At 55.0% G+C, this 17,793-nt stretch overlaps 3 protein-coding genes across 8 annotated transcripts in view; 1 reads left to right on the plus strand and 2 right to left on the minus strand.

Annotated features, from left to right (window-relative positions):
• Positions 1 to 1,868: 1,868 nt before the first annotated feature.
• GDPGP1 (GDP-D-glucose phosphorylase 1) lies at positions 1,869 to 6,989 on the minus strand. Of its 4 annotated transcripts, none has more exons than XM_059179982.1 (3): positions 6,606 to 6,989; positions 6,307 to 6,420; positions 1,869 to 3,152 (listed from the first exon to the last, which is right to left on the minus strand). In XM_059179982.1, the coding sequence occupies exons 2-3, from the start codon at positions 6,373 to 6,375 to the stop codon at positions 2,055 to 2,057; spliced, it is 1,167 nt and encodes a 388-aa protein (XP_059035965.1). In that variant the 5' UTR covers positions 6,376 to 6,420; positions 6,606 to 6,989; the 3' UTR covers positions 1,869 to 2,054. The 4 variants fall into 4 exon arrangements, with proteins under 4 accessions (XP_059035965.1, XP_059035964.1, XP_059035962.1 ...); XM_059179981.1 differs by having other exon boundaries at positions 1,869 to 3,229; positions 6,339 to 6,420; positions 6,606 to 6,988; XM_059179979.1 differs by having other exon boundaries at positions 1,869 to 3,218; positions 6,606 to 6,988.
• Positions 6,990 to 7,086: 97 nt separating this feature from the next.
• CIB1 (calcium and integrin binding 1) lies at positions 7,087 to 12,035 on the plus strand. 3 transcript variants are annotated; one of them, XM_059179985.1, is made up of 7 exons: positions 7,087 to 7,313; positions 7,456 to 7,490; positions 8,628 to 8,736; positions 9,711 to 9,861; positions 9,993 to 10,111; positions 10,184 to 10,272; positions 11,218 to 12,035. In XM_059179985.1, the coding sequence occupies exons 1-7, from the start codon at positions 7,263 to 7,265 to the stop codon at positions 11,351 to 11,353; spliced, it is 690 nt and encodes a 229-aa protein (XP_059035968.1). In that variant the 5' UTR covers positions 7,087 to 7,262; the 3' UTR covers positions 11,354 to 12,035. The 3 variants fall into 3 exon arrangements, with proteins under 3 accessions (XP_059035968.1, XP_059035969.1, XP_059035970.1); XM_059179986.1 differs by lacking the exon at positions 11,218 to 12,035 and adding an exon at positions 10,490 to 10,781 and having other exon boundaries at positions 7,092 to 7,313; XM_059179987.1 differs by lacking the exon at positions 11,218 to 12,035 and adding an exon at positions 10,519 to 10,781 and having other exon boundaries at positions 7,102 to 7,313.
• SEMA4B (semaphorin 4B) overlaps positions 11,375 to 17,793 on the minus strand; it is a 38,889-nt gene continuing 32,470 nt past the window's right edge. The window contains exons 10-16 of the mRNA XM_059179974.1: positions 17,306 to 17,487; positions 17,027 to 17,177; positions 16,004 to 16,214; positions 15,806 to 15,921; positions 15,380 to 15,546; positions 13,267 to 13,352; positions 11,375 to 13,042 (exon numbers count right to left, since the gene is read on the minus strand). Of these exons, the coding sequence (XP_059035957.1) occupies positions 12,300 to 13,042; positions 13,267 to 13,352; positions 15,380 to 15,546; positions 15,806 to 15,921; positions 16,004 to 16,214; positions 17,027 to 17,177; positions 17,306 to 17,487 (1,656 nt within the window). The 3' untranslated portion in view covers positions 11,375 to 12,299. The remainder of the gene's footprint in view (positions 13,043 to 13,266; positions 13,353 to 15,379; positions 15,547 to 15,805; positions 15,922 to 16,003; positions 16,215 to 17,026; positions 17,178 to 17,305; positions 17,488 to 17,793) is intronic.

A 17,793-nucleotide genomic window follows, 5' to 3' on the forward strand; every position in this document is an offset into this window, starting at 1 on the left:
GGAAAAAAAAGTCTGGCCAGAGGCGGCTTTCCTCTGAACAGAGGTCCTGGGGTAAAAACCTAGTATTTGGGCTCATCACCTGGGACACAAAGTCCACTTTGCTGTAATGGTTATTTGCACTTCCTTCAGACTGAGGGAGCAAAACAAAGTGATGTTAGGGGAGCTTGTATATGCAAAGGCTCACAGAAAGAAGCATAAGCTAAAATTACTGCGAAGTGCCAGAAAGAGGAGGTCGACCCCAAGTTTTTTTTATAGGAATTTAAATGTCAAATATATAATATTTAAATGTAAATATTAAACTTTTCTTATAAACTTTTTTTTTTCTTTTTGGTGGTACATATTTTGCCTTAACTCAGTGGGACCTTATAACATCTTCTGGGATATAAAACTCTAAAATTCTATATAAAAACTTCAGATGAGGCCAGGATGGAGAAAGCCAGCTACGCAGGGACCTGAACCTCGTCAGCTGTTAAGGACGCCACCGCTACCAAGCCAGCCGATGCCTAGAGAGGCAGCTTCTGGCAGTGCACCACCGGTGCTGCGGTCCTGACCCCGCGGCGTGTGAGCTGTACGGGCTCAGACAAGTTGCCTCCACTCTCCCAGCCTCTCCTTATTATACGGCGGTACTCAAGTTGTGGAGATGCCTTTTCTCAAATGAGGTGATGATGTGCTTGAGGAACACTCAACTCTGTGCTGGGGGCTGGAGGAAAATTCAAGGCTGGCTGGGTGGGGGAAAGGTGCTCTAAGTAGGGGCTATGGGGAAGAGAGACCCAGTGGAGGGGAGGGATGAAGAAATGGTCACTGGTGGCTCGAGAAGGGAGAACTGGCAGAGGTGAGGGCAGAGGAAGCGGGGGCACAATGCCTAAGGCACTTTAACTATTACTTTGCCAAGACTTGATATAAAAGGAAAAGTCTATATAATGTCAGGAATACGTAACTTTTTTTTTTTTAAAGATTCTATTAATTTATTTGACAGAGACAGCGAGAACAGAGACCACCAGCAGGGGGAGTGGGAGGGGGAGAAGCAGGCTTCTCTCAGAATAAGGGAACCTGATGTGGGGCTTGATCCTAGCACCCTGGGATCACCGCCTGAGCCGAAGGCAGATACTTAACAACTGAGCCACCCAGGCACCCCACTTAACTCTTTTTTAGTATTTTTATTTACTTATGAGAGAGCGAGTGAGCACACACACAGGAGAAGAGGGGCGCAGAGGGAGAGGGAGAAGCAGACTCTTCACGGAGCAGGGAGCCCAACATGGGGCTCTATCTCAGGAGCCTGGGATCACGACCTGAGCCGAAGTCAAACACTCAACTGACTTAGCCACCCAGGCACCCCAGGATATGTAACTCTTGTGCATACTCTATTTGTTTATTTTCTAAAAAGATTTTATTTCAGGGACACCTGGGTGGCTCAGTTGGTTAAGCAGCTGCCTTCGGCTCAGGTCATGATCCCAGCGTCCTGGGATCGAGTCCCACGTTGGGCTCCTTGCTCGGCAGGGAGCCTGCTTCTTCCTCTGCCTCTGCCTGCCATTGTCTGCCTGTGCTCGCTCTCTCCCTCTCTCTCTGATAAATAAATAAAATCTTTTTTAAAAAAAAAAAAAAGATTTTATTTCAGAGAGAGAGAATACAAGTGTGCATATGTGGTGGGGGGGCGGGCGGTGGGCAGAGGGAGAGAACCTCAAGCAGACTCTGCACTGGGCCCAATGCAGGGCTGGATGGCACAACCCAGATCATGACCTGAGCTGAAATCAAGAGTCTGGATGCCTAATGGACTGAGCCACCCAGTCGCCCCCATACTTCCTTCCTAGTAACAGGTTTGACATCCCTGAAGCTTGCCTAAGAAGAAAAATGAGAAGCAGATACATTCATGACGGTGCATTCATTCAATTTATTCTAAGGTTTCTTCTCTTTACAGAGACCACTTAACAGTTCTTTACCTCACCTCCTGGCGTGGAGGCAGGTAAGGCAGCAGCCATGGAACCCCAAGCGACCACTGTGGACAGCTTTCTGGAAAGGGACTTAGACCGGATAGAAAATACATACTTCTAGAAGGATTACTGTTCATCCTGGGCAATCAAGGCCACCAGTGCTGCCTGTACTTCTTCTGCCTGGGCTGGGGGCAGCAGACAGTCTCGAATGAGGGCCAGAGCAGCCGCCTCCGTCAGACTGTCAAAATCCTGGGACGTTTTGATGGGAAGGTGCCCAGCCAGCTCACAGAGGGCGACATTGAACGCCTCGCCTTCCTTTACCCCGAAGCTGGACTTCCGGGCCCACAGAATTACTCGGATGCCTGTGAGAGCGGAGGATGGTGATGTCTTTCCAGGTGGGGCCCCCCGGGTCACAAACAAATTATGGGCAATCTCATGGTCCGTCAGGTAGTCAGTGGCCCGACATACCCTGCCTATGAGGGCTTCCAAGTCAGGCCCCGGCCCACTTGTGTAGAAGAGGAAGCCAGGAGCGGGGAGGGCCTGGAGCAGGTGCAAACGGCCCCCAGGGTCCAGGGGCTCGCTCGGTGCCCCCTCCACAGGCAATCTGTGAGCCAGGTAATACCCGTGCAGGTGCAGGTGGTTCACCGAGGCCAAGCCACCCAGGCTGTTGAAGCCGACGCGGAAGCCCGGGTGTGAGCTCAGCAGCACAGCCTCGACGCCGGCCCGCAGTGCAGCTGGTAGCAGGCGCTGAGGGAGCCCCTGGGTGGGCTCGGGCACCAGCAGCACGTGGCCCCACTCCAAGGGGCTGACATTGATCATGACGAGGATGTCCTCTTGCTGGAGAGCACCTGGGAGATCGGGCTCCCGGAGCAAACGGAAGAGGACTTCTCCTGGCCGGATCTTGTTGAAGTTAAACTGTTCGGGGTCAAATGCCTGCCTCACACTCCAGATGTTCTGGGGGCGCCTCCTCTGCACACCTCGCTCCACGTTCAGCTGAGCCACAAAACCCACCACACCAGGGAGGGTCTGGGTTTGCAGCTCCCCAAGGCGGTAGCGGAAGAGCCCCAGTTCCATGCGCTGCCTCCAGGCCGCGCAGAGAGCAGAGTCGAAGCGAGACCTCGGTGTCCTGTCCAGGAGGCTGGGTGCGGTCCTTGGCCACTGAATCCCTTCCAGAAGCTCCTTCTGCCGGTAGACAAAGTTGGGAACGCCTTTCTCTTCCCAGTCCTTACGGTTTGGAGGGAGCAAATAGGAAATCTCATTTGAATCCTGTGCAGCAGCCATGGGGCTGACCTGAAACAATCCTAAGAGGTGAAAAATACAGGACACCATCCCATTTTCAGAGATTCGATTTTGAGTTTCAAATAAATATTATTTTTTGTTCCAATTACAAAAATAATTTATGCCTTTGAGAAAATATTTTTGAAAACATGGAAACGCTCCTGATTTCAACACCTCTAGATTAGCATTCATTTCCGCTGAATTAAAAAATAAATACTTTTTCTTTTTTTAAAAGTTTTTTTTTTTGAAGATTTTATTTATTTATTTAACAGACAGAGATCACAAGTAGGCAGAGAGGCAGGAAAAGAGAGAGAGGAGGAAGCAGAGTCCCTGCTGAGCAGAGAGCCCGATGCGGGGCTCGATCCCAGGACCCTGAGATCATGACCTGAGCCGAAGGCAGAGGCTTTAACCCACTGAGCCACCCAGGTGTCCCTATACTTTTTCTTTTAAAGGTTATGTATATTGAGTAAACTTTCTCTCTCTCTCTCTTTCTTTTTTTAATATGGGGCGCCTGGGTGGCTCAGTTGTTAAACGTCTGCCTTGAGCTCAGGTCATGGTCCCAGGGTCCCGGGGTTGAGCCCCGCTTCAGGCTCCCTGCTCCACGGGAAGCCTGCTTCTCCCTCTCCCCTTGTTTGTGTTCCCTCTCTCACTGTCTCTCTCGCTCTCTGTCAAATAAATAAATAAAATACTTAAAAAAAAAAAAAAGGCTAAGGGGACTGAGGCACTGGGAAGAACCGGGAGGATCTCAGCTTCAGAACATAGTGGTAGGGCGCCTGGGTGGCTCAGTGGGTTAAGCCGCTGCCTTCGGCTCAGGTCATGATCTCAGGGTCCTGGGATCGAGTCCCGCATCGGGCTCTCTGCTCAGCAGGGAGCCTGCTTCCCTCTCTCTCTCTGCCTCTCTATCTACTTGTGATTTCTCTCTGTCAAATAAATAAATTAAATCTTTAAAAAAAAAAAAAAACATAGTGGTACCCTGTAGTGGCCTTTACCGAGCTGGAGGGACTGAGGGAGAGGTGGGGGTGGGACTAGATTGATTTAGAAGAAGGGGGGAATGGAGAATTCAGTTCTGATGACTGAGCTTGATATGTAGCCTGAGCATCCAAGAAGTGGTGGAGGCAGCTGACAGTCAAACCTGGAGGTCAAGGGTACAGGGTGGACCAGATACAACTATGGAGTAGCATTTTAAGCCAGGGATTAGGACCAAGGAGCCAGGACCAAGATGACACCAGGAGGCTAAATATATGAGTAAAGACGTACTGATCAACAGAAAGTGGGCACGGTCAGATTTGCATTAAAGTGAACTAATAGGCACAAAGCATTACCTGTGACTACAGAACACTTTAGAGTGATCAGTCAGCAGTGACCATGTGACAGGATCAAACCTTTCCACGAAAACCAGGAGCAAGGGAACACTGGTCACATGTCTACCTTGTGCCAGGCATGGGCTGGGTGCCCTCTATCTTCTCTCAGATGACCTACCTTCACAACAAGCCTGTGAACTGGGCATCATCCTGGGACAAAGGTGAGAGATTAGGCCTGATTCCGCCTGTAAAGGCGGACCAGATGTTTGAATTCCTGCTCTACTAGTCACTAGGGATGTGACCTTGAGCCCCTAGAATGAAGTCCATAAGGCTTAGCTGTGTGCCCACTCTCATGGCCTCTCATTCCACTCGTCCCCTCGTCTACTCAACTCCTCACTTACTGAACTTGTTCCAGCTCAGGGCCTTGGTGCTTTCTGGGCTCCCTGCCTACAATATACCCTTTTCGATTTTCTTCACAGGGCTGTCCCCTTCAGCTCTCAGATCAAATGTCACCCCCTCGGGGAAACCGGGCGTGGTTCTCCTATCTCGTGTGCCAAGGAAAACAGGAAGAAGGAAATAATATTATAAACAGGGAAAAGATGTCTTGGGGAAAAAAAAAAAAGTGGAATTCAAATCCAGGAGTTGGTAGTTATGAACAAAACTTGAAGAGATCCAACTAATAAAATAATTTCACAACAAGGAGCAGTTGGGGCCTCTGGGTGGTTCAGTGGGTTAAAGCCTATGCCTTTGGCTCAGGTCATGATCCCAGCATCCTGGGATAGAGCCCCGGATCTGGCTCTCTGCTCAGCAGAGAGCCTGCTTCCCCCCACCCCTCTCTGCCTACTTGTGAGCTATCTGCCAAATAAATAAAATCTCAAAAAAAAATCTACCAGGAAGCGAAATTATAATCAGAAAGCTGTTCAAGGAAGGGTTTAGCACCAAGTGAGGTGGCTGAGAGATGTGTGTCACAGCTGGTCACCATGGCACAGGGCCAATTCCCACATCTTTACTGCAAAGAGACACAGTATCACCAGGAAGTCCAGGGACAGGCCTTGGCTGGCCAGTGCTCCCTCCCCTCAGTCTAGGGGACACCACGACAGCTTCCTGTTCTTCGCCTCCCCTTTTATTAACCAATCTCTTGTACAGAAAGAGCCTCCTGTGAAGATGATCAGGTTGGGACGGAACTATACTCATTTTGACTGGTTTTGGTGTTCTCAGTACTCTGCAGCCTCTACCTCCTGGGATGGAGGAGTATTTCCACAATGGCGGTGGGGACTCCCATGTTGAGACAGGGAGGCTTCCTAAAGCCACTCTCAGATGAACACCTTACTGAGTGCTGGGGAAGCTAAGGTCACTCAGCAAACATTTACTCAGCAACGGCCACCTATTAGATCCTGTAGATCACAATTCTCGGAGCTCTTGGGGGAGGGAGGGACGGGACAGACACTAACCCAATCAACACCCACGTAAACATAAGTTGCCAACCTGAGGATTCTTAATCTATTCTAGAGAACCAGGAAAGTCCTCCCCAAGGCTATTATGGAAGAGGCACTGAGAGCCCACTGTGCCGGCAGGGAACCCAGAAAGCCAAGGGAAGAGGGCAGAGAGAGGCTGAAGTCAGATTTCAGAGGGCCGGTATTCCGGTTTTCAACCATTTATTAGTTTTAAACCGAAATGACCATGATGAGATCTAAACTTTACGAAGATCAAGTAGAATGAATCAGGAGAATCAAGAAATAATCCCTACAATGTTGTCAAATACACATCAATAAAGCTGAAAACAAAAGAATTAATCTCACCTCCACTTCCTCCCTAAGCCTGGAATCCTCACCTTCTGGAGCAGTGGAGGTTCGTTCGCATTCACGCATCCAGTTTGCTGAGAGCCTGCTCTGGGCCAAGCGTGGTCCTAGGGGCTGAGAGGGTACAAGAGCAAACAAGTCAGCCTCAATCCTTGCCAGCTCTAGTGAGGTCTACAGTCATAGGGACCCTTGAGAAGAGCCTTAGACCGGGGTGACCGCCTTCTAAATGCCGGAGTAGGGACAAATCACCTAACCCTTCCCGCGGACCTGTTTTCCACATTTGTAAAACGGGAACCTACCCTGCAGGCCTCTTGTGAAATTTGAAGATCACTCTGCACGGCTCTGCAGTCGGCAGACCCTCAGCGCACACCCTCAGTGGGCCGCAAGGTTCTGGTCATTTCTGGAGGTGGCATGCGGGCTGCAACACGTGCGGCGAGGGCGAGCGCCAACGTCTGGATGTAAAAGTCCTCGCCGCGCTTCGGCCACGTAGCGAGTCTCGAGCTTTCCGGAATTCCAGGTTCCAGGTAGTTCCCTTGGGCCCCGACCGCGCCCAAGGCTGCCGCACCACCGACAGCAGTAGAGAAGGACGCAACGCGACACTCGCCGCAAGCTCCCGGCCGGGCCATGGCGAGGCTGTGGCGTCCCAAACGCATGCGCAATCCGGCCGCTCGCACGCGGCGGGGCTCGCCCCGCCCACTCCGGAGGCGGGGCCGTGAGGCCTGGGCTCCGCGCTCCGGGCCCCGCCTCCAGCTCGCCAAGGACTGCCCGGAGCCGGGAGCTGGCCGGCGGAGCCCGGCAGGGAGCGCCTGGGCACTTTAAGGAGGGGGCGGGCCCGGGGGCGGTGGCCCCAGGGGCGGTTGCCGCGGGGACGGGGCAGTGACGCGGCCCGAGGGCGGAAGTGGAAAAGTTGCCGGCGCCCCGAGGCAAGTTGGCTGAACTGTGCGCGCGGCGCGACGATGGGGAGCTCGGGCAGTCGCCTGTCCAAGGAGCTGTTGGCGGAGTACCAGGTGCGCGGGACGCCGGTCCCGGGGAGTGTGCGCGCGGGCCTGCGCAGGGGAGCCGGGTCTGGGGAGCCGGATCCTGGGGCCGGCGGCAGAGCGGGCGTGGCCTCCGGGAGGCTCGCTGAACCCCTTCCGTTTTGCCTTCCAGGACTTGACGTTCTTGACCAAGCAGGAGATCCTCCTGTAAGTGCCCTGTCGAACTTCAGCTCCCAGATCCTCTAGAGGCGGCTTCGCGGGGGCTCTGTCCGTAGACGGACAAACGGCGGGTCCCCCAGAGGGAGGGACAGGGGCCTGCCTGCGGTCCGCGGCCGAGCGGGAGCCGGCGCCCGGGCCCGAGTCCCGGGCAGTGTCCTCCGCCCGCCCCGCCCTCCTCGCCCTCCTGCCGTTTCGGGGGGGCCCCCAACCCCGCTGTGCACCGCTGGGAGCCACCTCGCAGCCTCGGGCCCGGCCGGGTGCCCCGGGGCCTAAGCCCCGTTGCCTTCTGCATGACCGAACTTCCTGCGCCAACCGGGCAGGGGCTGCTGTGGCTCTCCACCGACTTCGCCTACCCGCAGCTTGGCTCCTGGTAACTCGATCCGAATTAATACAGTAACCGTTAACGCTTACTGAGCACTCTCCGAGTGCCAGGACCCGTGGAAGTGGTTGGTTGCCTACATTACCTAATTTAATCCTCAGGTGGGAGGTACCGGGACAATGACAGAAGTTTCAGATTAGTTTGGTAACTTGCGTAAGTTACCAAAATTACTTACACTTCGAGTAAGAGGATTTGAACTCGAGCTGGAACCTCCTTCCTAGCCGTGTGCCAGCTTTTTGTGGTCAAGGCACCTGAGTGAGGAGATTTCTTGGCCTACCTTGGCAAAGATAACCCCAGCGGGAAGGAGAGGAGGGCTGAGGAAAAGATCATTTCGGGTGGTTACTAAAAAGAGGAAGGCTTTGAAGAGCTGGAGATTCCTGGAGTGAAATGGGAAAGAGATTTCAGTTTTACTCTTTTCTCCCTGGTTTTCAGGATCAACTTCTGGCTCCTTCTATAGTCTCTCCATCCCTCTGGGAGCTTTAGAACCTATGCCCAGTACAGTGACTGGCACACATTAGACCCTCAGTAAATACCCATGGCATGAATGCACTCTCAGCCTGTAGTCTGGAGACATCTGGATTTTCTACACATGGGACTACATATGTGTCTCCCTTTGGCCTATGCCTGCTGACTGAGAAGTTGTGCATGTGCCTTAGCTCCTCACCTGCTTTATAATGGGTAATGAAGCAAGGAGTGGGGATGTAATACACACAGAAAGGTTTGCCAACAAGTTCCTCTTCTGCCAGAGCCCACAGGCGGTTTTGTGAGCTGCTTCCCCCAGAGCACCGGAGCGTGGAGGAATCACTGCAGATACGAGTGTCCTTGGAGCAGATCCTCAGTCTTCCAGAGCTCAAGGTGCCAGTCCCCCACTCTCCCTCTGCTATTCCACTTGAGATCATGTGGTCACTGGTCCCTGTTCTGGTCTTCTCTTTATTTAGCCCTAATTTCCTGGGGAGGAGGGCTTTACCAAAATCACCTGGTGGAATTAACTAGAGAGGTGTTTTGCCAGTTGGGGTTCTTGGACATACTCTTGGAGAGTCAAAGAAGTTTTGTCCTTTAAAAGGAGTTGAGCTACCCAATTAAGGTTTGAGAAACCCTATTCCAGAGGCTGATTGCCTCTCTGTAGGGTTGCTGTGAAAAACATTTTTTAGGGATGCCTGGGTGGCTCAGTTGGTTAAGCATCTGCCTTCGGCTCAGGTCATGACCCCAGGGTCCTGGGGTCAAGTCCCACATCGGGCTCCCTGCTCAGCGGGGAGCCCGCTGCTCTCCCTGCTTGTGCACTCTTTCAATGACAAACAAATAAAATCTTAAAAAAAATTTTTTTTATAAAGATTTTTACTTATTTGAGAGAGAGTGGGGGAGAGGGGAACGGAGAGGGACAAGCCAACCCCACGCGAAACCTGGTGAGAGGCTTGATCTCACGACCCTGAGCGGAGATCAAGAGTCTGACCACAGACTGGGGCCACCCAGGGTGCCCCTGCTGTGAAAATTTTTATGCAAAGGGCCTATAACACAGTGAGTGTTGAAGTAAACGTGTTTAAAGTCACCAGCCCATCTGTTCTCTTCCCTTAGGATGCTTTCATCTTCCTTCTCTGCCCCAAGCCTGCCTTTGGGTTAAACTGACTCACAGGAAACCATTTTGGTCTCTTCCCTTAGTCAGGTGGTCCTCCTGCTCTCCAGGCTGGCCCTAAAAGACTGATCCTTCTCTCCTGTGAACCTGAGCTCACAGAGTAGGTGCTGTGACCTGTTCCCTCCAGCTCCTGGTGGGGTCTGAGGAGTGTGTGACCTGGGCTGTATCTGTGGCCTTCACACAAGGCTCTCTTGCCTAGGCCAACCCCTTCAAGGAACGAATCTGCAGGGTCTTCTCCACATCCCCAACCAGGGACAGCCTGAGTTTTGAGGACTTCCTGGACCTTCTCAGTGTGTTCAGTGACACAGCAACTCCAGACATCAAGTCTCACTATGCCTTCCGCATCTTTGGTGAGAGCCAGGAGCAACCTGGTGGGACACAGCCTGTCCCCCCATGGTCGTGGTGGTGGTGTACCTACTGCTCGGGAGCCTGGGAGCTCACCCTGACCACATTCTTTCTGGCTTCCTGTGTCTGTCTCTAGACTTTGATGATGATGGAACCTTGAACCGAGAAGACTTGAGTCACCTCGTGAACTGCCTCACAGGACAGGGCGAGGACACACGGCTTAGTGCTTCAGAGATGAAACAGCTCATTGATAATGTGAGTAGCTGGGCCAGGCCAGGGAGCGGGAGGGAAGGGCAGGGACTTGGCCTGACGCTCTCCCTCCCCCAGATCCTGGAAGAGTCCGACATTGACAGGGATGGCACCATCAACCTCTCAGAGTTTCAGCACGTCATCTCCCGGTCACCGGACTTTGCCAGGTACAATGGTCGTGGTCCCCCGTATTCTGGGTGCTGCACCTGGGTCTGGGATGTTAGCATGGGGGGCGGCAGCAAGGCTGAGCAGTCTCTCCAGTTCCTCTCAGTGTCTCAGGGCAGCTCTAATGCCAAAGGGGAGGGACAGATGTGGGACAGCCCATTCTGAAGGGTTGTAGGGAAGACAAGCTTGGGGCTAGCCTGTCCCCTCTTCTTTCATCAGAAAACACGACCCACTCTTCTCTTGTTCAGCTCCTTTAAGATTGTCCTGTGACAGGAGCCACAGCGTGTGTCCCAGCAAGCACCCCGTCAGAGAGGCTTTCCACTGCTGAGCTGTGGTCGAGGTCATGCCTGTGTTGCCAGGGCCGGCCAAGCTGGCCTAGCCCAGAGCTGGCGGCCGTGCAGTCCCGCTCCAGGAAGGAGAAGGCCCTCCGTGCCAGGGCCTCTCTCCTTCTGTTATTGTCATCGCTCTGTTTGTGTTCTACTCTTCCGTAATAAAAGTTTAGACATTTTGACCCTTTGCATAATACTAGAAGCACTGGTATGAGGAAGGACCGGACTTCCAGGAGCCTTTGGTCCTTCTGGGAAGAACAGGATCTAAAGGGCCAGCAGGAAGTGAGACCGTAGCCTGCCCGGCCCAGCCCTCATGAGGGTGTGAGCAGGACGGGGTAGCGGGACAAGTGCAACTCCTCCCAGTGGTGCTTATACAATTTGTACACATAAAAATTCAGACAACTGTGTGCCAAAAGAAAAACCGCCAGTTTCACTGTGTGCTCATTTTAAAAAATAAACATTTTTAAAATAATTAAAAAAAGAACATGACAACCCCCCCCTCCCCGATCCCATGTTCCCACCCTGAACCGAACTGGGGGAGGTGCAAAGTAAGGGGTTGACGGACAATGAATGAATTCTTTGCCCCTCCCATCAGTGCATTAAACTTCCCACCTGCAGGACCACGCTCCACTGGGAGATGACGTCGACCAGACCAGGGTGGCTCTGGGCCACTAGCCTCTGGAAAGCGGAGGCTCAGACCACTCCCCAAAACTCAAGAGCACTGGGCCAACCTCAAAGAGTAACAGTCCTTTGAGAGGAAGGGCCAGGATTCTGTTTCTTTAGATTTTATTAAAAAAAAAAAAAAAAAAAAGTAAAGTGCATCTTATTAAAAAAAATATAAAACCCACTTAAACTTAGTGTCCCCATCACTTTGAGTGGGAGTAGGCAAGGTGGGAGGAGGGAGCGGAGAATGGGGTCCGGGAGCAGTCTGGAGGGGATGCGAGCCAAAGGGACACACAGGTTCACAGGCTGGATGGAGGCAGGCAGGCACCAATCTCTTCCTAGACTCCGAGGGAAAGGGCATCCATCGTCCTAAACTCTCTCCTGGGCTCGCGCTGCCCCTCTTGCGCGTGGCCACAGCCTGATACAGGCCGGAAAGGTCCAGCAGGTGAGTCTGAGCCCAAGGCCTTGTGAGGGGCTGCAGTGGCAGCGTGGCCCTCTGGTCCCTGAGGTGACGGGATGATGGCTGTGAAGAGTTGGCCAGCTGGCAAGGCAGGACCCACAAAGCCCGAGCCGCCCCCTGCTTCTGTGGGGACGAGGGCCCACCAGTGGCTGTGGGATAAGGCAGGAGGTGGAAGAGGCCAGCCGGTGGGGACTGCCAGCTCTGTCTCAGACTGCCTCTGAGGCCGTGCGGCGGAGCGGCTGGCGCACGTGGCGTTCTGCGATGTCTCATTCTTCTCACTGGCTTCACATTTTCTTTTTTCTTTTTTTTTTTTTTTTAAACAAAGGGCTCAGTTTTACACAGGGAGCACTGTTCTGCCCACCCAGGCAGGCCCCCATCCGCAACCGGGCTCTCCCGGGCCCTGGCTGCCAGTTGCAGCGGGCCTTGCTGCTTGGCAAAGGTCAGCGGGCCAGCAGGCTCTGCGGGCCCCGAGGGCCGGGCGCTGCGGCTGTGTCCCACAACCCGCAGAGGTCTGGCGGGCCCCCTCTGCGCACTCGGGGTCTGCGGGGCCAGGGCGGACTGCTCGAGCAGTGTGCTTTCACACCACGGAGTCCCGGATCTCAGAGCCCAGGCGGACCCGGGGCCGGGGGCACACCGGGGACACTTCTACAAAGCTGTCCTGGATGCTGAGCGGCCTCTTCTCAGACTCAGTGAAAACGCGGGGTGCCGGGGAGCTCTCGGACAGGGCCTGGTAGCCTCGGTGGTCCAGCGGAGTGCTAGGGGGGCCTACGCCATTAAGTGGCCGGGTCTCAGGGGGCAGCGCCATGGGGCGGGGCTTGGGGTGCACACTGGCGCACTCCCCCTGCTTCAGGAAGACCTTCATGCCGCCCCGGTGCCGGTAGAGGAAGAACAAAATGAGGAGCACCACGGCGAGCACGAAGAGCGTGCACATCACCAGGAACTCGGTCCAGTAGGACTTGTCCACCCCCCAGCTGGCCTTGCTGCCCGCCGGTGCGCTCACCCGCGACGTGCTGATGATGACAGGCACGCTGCCGCTCCGGTCGCCTCGGTCCGCTGCCCTGTCCTCCACCACCGTTGGGGAGTAGCAGGCCACCAGCTGCCGGAAGCCCTCCTCCAGGGACCAGCACTGGAACACCCCCAGCTCCTGCTGGCCGCCCACCAGCAGCAGGTCCCCAGTGGGCAACACACGGCAGGAGGCCGAGGTGTTGACCGGGAGACCGTTGTGCAGCCAGAGCCGGGTGGCCAGGTTGGAGAGGAGGGGGCAGGCCAAGGTTTTCACCGTGTTCGGCGGAAAGTCGACTTGCTCACATTGCTTCTCACCTGCAGACGGAAGAGGCACGGGGTAACGGTGGGACCAGCATCCACGGGAGCCCCAGGCTCGCCCCACTTCTCTGGGGACTGTAATCCTTGTGCTGTGGTACACAGCTCTGGGACTCTGAGTCTGGGACCAGGAAAGGCGTTTACAACCCACCACTGCCTGCAGGGGCCTTCTCAGCAGACCTGGCCCCCCCACTTCAGCCCCAGCCCTCCACAGGGCGACTTACCCGTGAGTACCGGAGACCGGGGCCCGGGTGAGGAAGTATTGCAGAGACCCCTGGTGTTGGCCCCCTCAATGTCCTGGATCCATGACCTGGGGACCAAAGAGAGTCAGAGAGAGGCCAGGAAACCATTGTGCCCCCACAGGGACCCGGCCCCCGTGCAGCACAGGCCCTTCTCTGGCCCTGCAGCTCCATAAGGGCCTGGGGCTCAGAGACTGCGGGACCCAAAGCCAGAGTAAACGGCAGGCGGCTTCCCCAGGTTGATTCTACACCTGCAGGTTTGAGCCGGCATCTCCTCCGTTTGCACAGTATTTATTTCAAATATGGCTAAATACCACTTTCTGCGTTATGAAAGCAACATGGACCTTGAGAAAAAGTCTGGAAGCACCACTGGTCTAATGCATGTCTCCGCCTCTTTTAAAGCAATGCACATGCACACGCTTGTTTGATAAAACGTAACAAGGAATAAAAGTAACTCGTGATACACTCACAAAACCTAAAAAAACCTCAACCAAGTACAAACGCTGAAAACCCTACAGGAAGGGCTCCTGGGTGGCTCAGTGGGTTAAGCCTCTGCCTTCGGCTCAGGTTGTGATCCCAGTGTCCTGGGACCGAGCCCCGCATCGGGCTCTCTGCTCAGCGGGGAGCCTGCTTTCCCCTCTCTCTCTCTGCCTGCCTCTCTGCCTACTTGTGATCTCTGTCTGTAAAATAAATAAATAAAATCTTAAAAAGAAAAGAAAAGAAAAGAAAACTCTACAGGAGTCACACACAGTCTACCAGCCAGTGGTGATGGTGGCGCGTGGCCCTTTGGGCACATCCTTCAAGGGGCACATGCGTGTGCACAAATGGGGTTCTTAGAAACAAAACTGGCACCAGGTCTCCCTGTGTGCGAAGCAAAGACACTACAAGTGGGATGGGTTCCATTTTTATTTAAAATACATGTATTTTGGGGGTGCCTGGGTGGCTCAGTGGGTTAAGCCTCTGCCTTCGGCTCAGATCATGATCTCAGGGTCCTGGGATCGAGCTGCATCGGGCTCTCTGCTCAGCAGGGAGCCTGCTTCCCCTCTCCCCCTGCCTGCCTGTCTGCCTGTCTGCCTATTTGTGATCTCTGTCAAATAAATAGATAAAATCTTTAAAATACATGTATTTTTGTCTATTTCACAGATACATAAAAAAACCTAGGAGACTGTATGTTGAAATATCACTGCAATTCTCTCTAGGTGCTGGGATTTGGGATAGTTTTTGTTCTGTTTACACCTACCTCTACTTTTTGATTTTTTTTTTTTTTTAAGATTTTATTTATTTATTTGACGAGAGAGATCACAAGTGGGCAGAGAAACAGGCAGAGAGAGAGAAGGAAGCAGACTCCCCCCTGAGCAGAGAGCCCGATGCGGGGCTCGATCCCAGGACCCTGAGATCATGACCTGAACTGAAGGCAGAGGCTTAACCCACTGAGCCACCCAGGTGCCCCTACTTTTCGAGTTTTCCATATGAACACCTTATATCCCAATTTAGTGCTTTTGGAAGTGATTTTTATTTTTTTATTTATTTTTTTTTTTTTATTTTTTTTTTTTTTAAAGATTTTATTTATTTATTTGACAGAGAGAAATCACAAGCAGATGGAGAGGCAGGCAGAGAGAGAGGAAGGCAGAGAGGGAGGAAGGGAAGCAGGCTCCCTGCTGAGCAGAGAGCCCGATGCGGGACTCGATCCCAGGACCCTGAGATCATGACCTGAGCCGAAGGCAGCGGCTTAACCCACTGAGCCACCCAGGCGCCCCTGGAAGTGATTTTTAATGGGTTTGTTTATGGCCTGTCATGTAGCTATTTTTTGTGTGAAACACATTCACACACCAGTCCACAATCTCCTGCAAGGCTTTTCAGAGCTGTGATGCTTCATTCTTTGCCAAGTGAGGTTCCCGGCTGTACAGATGGGTAAGGCAAACATTGCTTATGGCCTACACCAGCGTACTTTGGAGAGGCAGAAGGGGAGTGAGTTACTAACCGTGTGGACCGTGGCCACAAAGGAGCTGCCGGGGGACTCTACAAAGGGCCCAGGGAAGGTGGTCCGAGGCCAAGTGTGCAGGGGTGGACAGGTAGGAAGGGCTGGAGGAGCTCTCACCTGGAGGCTGTCTCAGGCCCGTAGAGGCTGACAGGTCTGCACCTGGAACTGCTCCATGCACAGTAGGGGTCCCGGGCGAGGACGCAGTCCCCACAGCTCTGGTACAGGCTGCAGCTGGCGACGGGCACCTGGACTACGCTGGAGTAGGAGGCCGCGTAGAGCAGTCCCTGTACGGACATGGACACGGGGGCATGAGCGACAGGCGTGGCCGGTCAGGGCCACCACCTGCAGCTGCACCTGCTCACGCCCCCAAGGAGCCTCCTCTTGTGCTCCCGGGAAATCCACTTTCTGTTGGCTTATGCCGGGAGCCTGATCCTTCCATCCTGCTGCTGCCAGGGAGGACAAGCTGGCTGAGGCCCGCTCGTCAACAGCAGAGGGGCACCAGAGCACGCTGGCTCCCTCCTCCAGGCTCCCCCACCAGCTCACCCTGTCGGCGTCCAGGAGCAGGTTCTGCACGGGCTGTCCGTGTGGGAAGATCTGGAGCTCCTCAATGATGTGTACCCTGGAGCCCACGCTCACCGCCTTGTGTAGCCGGCCATCACCTGGAACACAGATGGCACTCAGGCCCACATCCCGGTGGCCACGGCGCCTTGACCTTGAACCCGCCCTGCTGTCGGCACTCACCGGTGCCCAGGAAGAGCACATCATAGGTGTGGTGCAGGCCACGCACACGGTGGACGGCCACACGCTGGTAGCGGGCCCGTGGCTGCAGCAGCAGCAGGTGGCTGCGGACCTGCCCGTCCATCAGGAAGTGGTCTTTGAGGAAGTTCAGCACACGGTCCGGGAGCTGCAGGGACGACCTGATCTTCCTCTCCCGGGCGCTGTTGGTGATGCACTGGAGGAGGAGGGGGCGGCGTGAGACGGAGGGCCGCTTAGGGCAGCACGCAGCAGGGCAAGCCTGCAGGTGCAGGACTTCTGGCCCAGCCTCTCCGGCGGACAGGAGGGGGGCATCTGCCATCCCCGGAGGCCAAGGGACGTCATTGGGTGCTGCATGGAGCCAACACACTGATCTGGAAGCCGAAGGGGAAAGCCTGGGTATGGGGCCCCCAGGGGCCCTGGCTGGCAGGGTTTCCCTTTCTACCCAGGCCTCGATGAGCATGACCACCCTTCACGTGGCTCTTGCCAGTACTCAAAGGAAGCCCTGCCTGGCCAGGCTTCCTAGGCCGGGGGTCAGAAGGAGGTGCTCTCACGGGGCCCCAGGGAACTGAGACCCAGGTGCCCATGACGGGAACAGCTTGGACACTTGCTCGGCTCTGCTCCCCCCTCACTTTCCTGTCCCTCATGGTGCTTCCTGGAGTCCCCTCCCGTACCAACTGCTCATGCTCGTGACCTTGTTTCAAGGGCTGCTTTGGGAGGAGCCGCAAGGCTGTGAGGACAGGAGGAGGGTGTCCTCACAGCTGGGCCACTCACTCAGCCCCTAGATAAGGAGCCCACAGCTGAGCAGGAGAGAGGCACAAGCGAAGGGACAAGGACAAAAGCGCACGCTTCAGTGCCTGGGCAGGTGCACAGCTGCCCACCGAGGCAGGTTACCGGCACTCCAGCATCCATAGCCACGTCCAACCCAGTAAGATAAGCAGCTCTGGGCTTCAGTCCCTCTTTCAAGAGGAGAAAAGAGACCCAGAGAAGCCATAGGCGGCCGGTACTCACCGCTCCGGGCCGGGGTGAGGGCACTGGGTGCGTCACCGTGTACCACTGCTGCGTCTCCCGGTTCACCTCCTTGTAGAGACCACTGAAGGCGTTCTGCACGTCCCTCATGGTGAAGACGCAGACGGCGGAGCCCTCCATGGTCCCCCTGTGCCTACAGAGGAAACGGCTGGATGAACCCAGGAACCCTGGGGCACGAGATGCGGCCAGCTCTTGGGCCCCAGTCCCAGTCACCCCACGCCCTCCCAGCTCCCAGTTAGGGTTAGGTCCTGGGGGCCATACCACTGGGAGGTGAAGACCCCATAGAACAGGGTGTCACGCCAGTCCTGGGGGCTGGGGCTCAGCGTGAAGACATCCTGCAGCACATTGAATGGGAAGCCGTCCTCTGGCCGTGAGCACAGCAGCTGGGCCTTCAGGAAAGATGTCCAGCGCTGCTGCAGGACCCGCTCGCCACCCTCGTCCCCCTGGTGGAGCGAGAGAGAAGCCGGGCTTATGCGCAGGCCCCGGCAGGGAGCCTGGGGCCCCCTACCGCCCCTCCCAGTGGTTGCTACACAGACATCCTGAGTGGCACGCCGAAGCTATAGGGCAGGGTTCCATTTAGAATCAGGAAGACTTGACGGCAGGGTCCAAGTCCCATCGCCGCGAGGCTGGCCGAGTACACGAGGGTGCCTTCCTCACGGCAGAGTACCCGGAAGCGGACAGATGGGGAGTCTGACACAGGGGAAGGGGTCATGATCCCCCGCGAACAGGGCACCTGAATATCCACGCTG

The sequence above is a fragment of the Mustela lutreola genome, chromosome 7 (assembly GCF_030435805.1).
Source record: "Mustela lutreola isolate mMusLut2 chromosome 7, mMusLut2.pri, whole genome shotgun sequence".
Classification (NCBI taxonomy): domain Eukaryota; kingdom Metazoa; phylum Chordata; class Mammalia; order Carnivora; family Mustelidae; genus Mustela; species Mustela lutreola.

Coding starts and splice junctions, on each gene's coding strand:
- GDPGP1 (XM_059179979.1), bottom strand. CDS start 6,375: ATGCGTGAATGCGAACGAACCTCCACTGCTCCAGAAGGTGAGGATTCC. Junction 3,219..6,306: donor GGCTTAGGGAGGAAGTGGAG/GTGAGATTAATT, acceptor GGATTGTTTCAG/GTCAGCCCCATGGCTGCTGC.
- CIB1 (XM_059179985.1), top strand. CDS start 7,263: ATGGGGAGCTCGGGCAGTCGCCTGTCCAAGGAGCTGTTGGCGGAGTAC. Junction 7,491..8,627: donor ACCAAGCAGGAGATCCTCCT/GTAAGTGCCCTG, acceptor CTCTTCTGCCAG/AGCCCACAGGCGGTTTTGTG. Junction 10,112..10,183: donor TGAAACAGCTCATTGATAAT/GTGAGTAGCTGG, acceptor TCCCTCCCCCAG/ATCCTGGAAGAGTCCGACAT.